The sequence below is a fragment of the Siphateles boraxobius genome, unplaced genomic scaffold (assembly GCF_051911475.1).
Source record: "Siphateles boraxobius isolate OS27281-9 unplaced genomic scaffold, OSU_SipBor_1 25, whole genome shotgun sequence".
Lineage (NCBI taxonomy): Eukaryota > Metazoa > Chordata > Actinopteri > Cypriniformes > Leuciscidae > Siphateles > Siphateles boraxobius.
Genome location: NW_027508866.1, coordinates 6229345 through 6233382, shown reverse-complemented (window position 1 = coordinate 6233382; position 4038 = coordinate 6229345). Strand labels below are relative to the sequence as shown.

The 4038-nt window shown below is 35.9% G+C and overlaps 1 protein-coding gene across 1 annotated transcript; it reads right to left on the bottom strand.

The window, feature by feature from the left end:
• Positions 1-975: 975 nt before the first annotated feature.
• LOC143749510 (olfactory receptor 1M1-like) lies at positions 976-1983 on the bottom strand. The gene has a single exon (XM_077241979.1). The coding sequence runs from the start codon at positions 1975-1977 to the stop codon at positions 976-978; it is 1002 nt and encodes a 333-aa protein (XP_077098094.1). The 5' UTR covers positions 1978-1983.
• Between the last annotated feature and the right edge of the window lie 2055 nt (positions 1984-4038).

Sequence of the window (4038 nt, the reverse complement as noted above, 5' to 3'; positions counted from 1 at the left end):
CTTCCTTATAAACATCCATCCAACATCCATTATTTACGTCTGTACAAAATTATTCTTCACTTAATCTCTTATATGATCTTTTATAATCTACTTTTCATTTCCTAAGTTTTCTAAGTGTTTACATGCTTGCTAAATAAAACATAACATCTTTTTATGCATGTGCTTAAAGGCCTTAAACCGCTTGATTCCCGATAAATGCTGCTCGCAGCTTTAATTTTGTATTATTATTGTAAGTGGCAATAGTGTATAAGTGTATTGCTATCTATTTTACTATTTATAATAATAATTATTATTATTTACAATTATCAGAGAGGGGGACAATACATTTTGAGATTCTGTGCACGCCAGAATCACCCCCCTCCGTCTCCCACTCAACTCAGCCCAGCTTACTTATCTGTACATTAGCGTTTCTTTCTTCTATTGTGCTTGAGATCCCTCCTGCTGCTGAGGTTGTTCCTTCCTCGTAGTTCAGTGGCATAAACCCTTGATGTGACCTAACCACAATCTCCTAACCACAATCTCTAACGGCACAATCTCACCGCAACCCGACCATACGCGCCAACCAGTTTGACTAAGCCTGTCGAAGCCCCACTGTCATCTTTACATGGTATGGGATCATACGTGCCATATAGCACAAAATGGTGAAAATTGCATAAGTGACTGCATAAATTATTTCCATGAATACAGCAAATAATTATTCAGAAAAAAAATTATAAAACATTTGTGATATTTAAAGCAAATTTATTTGGGTTGTATTCTTTTGATTTACTGTTAACCTGACATCAATAAATGCAAAGGTACTTTTTTTTTTTTAATTTACAAAAGGAAATCACAAATCATCTGTACTTGGCTTTGAATATACATTTGGCCTGTTTTCAACACAATTTCTATTACAACTACAAACAAAATCCACTTTTGTTGAGTGATCACAGTTTAATCTCATAAGCTGTGATATTAAACCTATAATTATTATTTTTAATTTCTCCTCCTACTGCATTTCATATTTCTTTCCTGAGTTGTGTTCACCTTGCTTTGTTTGTACAGTTCTTTTATGGTTCGCATGACCTCTTCTGTCTTTAAAGTGTATATAATGGGATTCAGCATAGGTGGTATTGTCTGAGTAAGAGAAATGTTAATTATCTGGGCATTTGGATGAAAAGGTATAATTATAGTTGCAATATTATTGCTTAAAATTGGGATATAAAAAATCGCCACCAACATGAGATGTGAAGTGCAGGTTTTTATGGATTTTATCCGGTCAACGCCATGGGGAATCTTAAGCAAAACTATAGCAATGCATAAATATGAGATGAAGATCAAAATCAGTGGTGTAAAAATCAAGAGACTATAGCAAATTGTACCCAACAAAACATGTAAAGAATTATCATTACAGGCTAATCTAAAGATAGGGCCATAGTTACAAAAATAACTATCAATCACATTAGTTCCACAAAAAGAAAGTCTGTTCACAGAACTTACAAATGCAGAAAAAAATGTCACAGAAAAAATCCACATAACCCCTATGATCAGAAACATGGCTGTTTTAGTTACAATAGCTTGATATCGTAGAGGAAAACAAATAGCAACCAGTCTGTCATAAGCCAAGACAAGTAGTGTCAAAGATTGCAGATTCATGAAATGATACACAAAAAACATATATGCCAAACACGCTTCATATGAAATGTCCTGGTGCTCAAATAAAAATGTGTCTATGACTTTTGGAATCAAAGCCGAGCTTCCACACAGATCAGAAATGGCCAGATGAAAAACAGCAAAGTATTTGGCTGTGTGAAGTCTGCGGGCCAAATAAATGATAGACATGATAAATGAATTCCCTAAAATAGTCACAACATACACCACAGACAAGAACACATAGTAGTACTTGGCATTTGGGATATTAATTAAGCCATTGATGAAAAATGTTGCAGGATGAACAAAGGTGACATTTGCAGAGGAGTTTGACTGCATGGAGCTCATGACAGCTGTTATCTGGCTTTTTGTGACCTGTAATGAAGAACTGCTAGAAATGCACACAATGAAAGAGAATATTCAAATAATGATTTAATTTCAATCACAGCACATTAATGAATAGCCATACAATATTTTATTATAATGAAAGAAGTTATTGTTAAAAGGGTTAAGATAAAGAGAAGAAATGCAAGGTTTATACTCTACCTTCTTCATTTTGGCTCATGCATCTCATTCTAGCAGCCATCAGACAAATTTATATTAGTTCATTCTCTTGAGCTCTTGGGACTGTATTTGTTTGATCAACCCTTCTCACTAGAGACTTGAGGAAAAGGCAGGAGTTTATTTTCTAAGTCTAATAGTTTTAAGTCTTATAAAAAGTACCATGGTTAAAAAGTACTGTGTTCAAAATGTTGCTGTTGTTGTAAGGATGTTTTTAATGTTAATGTTGCACTTTATTCATTTGGCGTTGGGGAACGGTACTATAGTCTACTTTTTGGTAAAGGGTAAATATAGAGAATATTCATTCATACATAGTTCACTTTTTCCGTTCCACTGCAGTACTTTTTCATTGTTCTTCTATGTGAACATGCTAGACAGACGGAACATGCTTCCATCTGGGTCACTGCACCAAATGTAAGAGGAATGAAATTTGACAGGAATGAAAACGAGCCTGTGAGGGATAGAACAGTGCGTTTAATGGATTGTACTGTTGTTTAAGAACAATTCGATCAAAATGTCTTTCCGGAAAAAAATTTTTTAGGAGGCAAAAGCTCCTTAAAAGTTTTAAAAGTTGTGAGTTGTAAAAATGATGTGATCTAGGACCTTTATACAGTGCATGCTATTGTCAAGACTGTACGTCTATCCCTCACAGTCCCGTTTTCAATCATCTGCGTTAAATTCAATATGGCGTCTAACCTGACTGAGGTCTATAGCCATGAGTAAACTTGTAGTGGTTTTCAACCATCTAATGGTCTTTTACTGTTACAGGCCTAACGGTCTTTTACTGTTACAGGCCTAACCCTGCATGGCTTGTGTGAAACTGTTTGAAATTACCGTAAAAAAAGAGCATTCTAATAGAAATTTTACTGATACTGACGGTGTGCAGAATGGTTCTGACTAAATGTGGAAAAGCATTCCTTCACATGCGAAGATGAGTGTGTGACATTTATTTTTTTATTTTTTTATCTGTAATGTTTTATGTTCGACAGTGGCCCAGTAGTGTAGAACACAACAAAATTTAAAAAGCAAATATAAGTTCACAACACAACGAAATTAAGCCACAACACAAAGAAATGAATCCACACAACGGAAATGAGCCACAACACAAAGGAAAATGTACAACACAACAAAATAAAGCCAAAACACAAAGAAATAAAGCCGCAACACAACGGAAATGCTCCCGGTAGAATTGGGGTACTCGAGTCCGGACTCGAGTCCAATTTTGAATGAACTCGGACTTGTCACGCACTCGGATGAATTTGTACTCGGACTTGACATGGACTCAGACCTTTTGGACTCGGAAAAATGTCCGAGTCCAGTCGAGTCCGGGCAATGGAGGACACAATATTATTCAAAACGAAATGAAACTATTTGTGTTGTTTCCGCGTTGAGCATTAGCCATTCACAGGCATGTATATTAAGCGCATGAACAGTGGCAAATCAGAGGCATTTTAGACTAGAGTCAACATGCGGAGAATATAATTCAAATGTATGTTCAGAATCAGCACGAGCTTTATCCTTTCGAAAATCCCCTCATAAACAAAGGGTATACTCGATATAAATGAGGGATTCAGTGTTTATGACGAGAGATTTAGGGAGAGTGCAGAACGCGGTAAATGAGTGATGGCTTATCCACCTTATTCCTGACGAGTTTACTGCGTTTCGAATTATGGGCGGCACTTCCGGTTTGGGGAACTTCCATTCAAAAAGACTGAAACGAATCATTTCAAATCATAAGGTGGCCTTTCAAAATAAAGCTGATCCGTCAGTTTGACTCAATCTATCAGTCAAGCTATCAGTTTTCTTTCATGTTTTATTTAAGAATAACATGAGAATAACGTTACACTT

Excerpts from the sequence above, each read along its gene's own strand:
- LOC143749510 (XM_077241979.1), bottom strand. The coding sequence starts at position 1,977 with ATGAGCTCCATGCAGTCAAACTCCTCTGCAAATGTCACCTTTGTTCAT.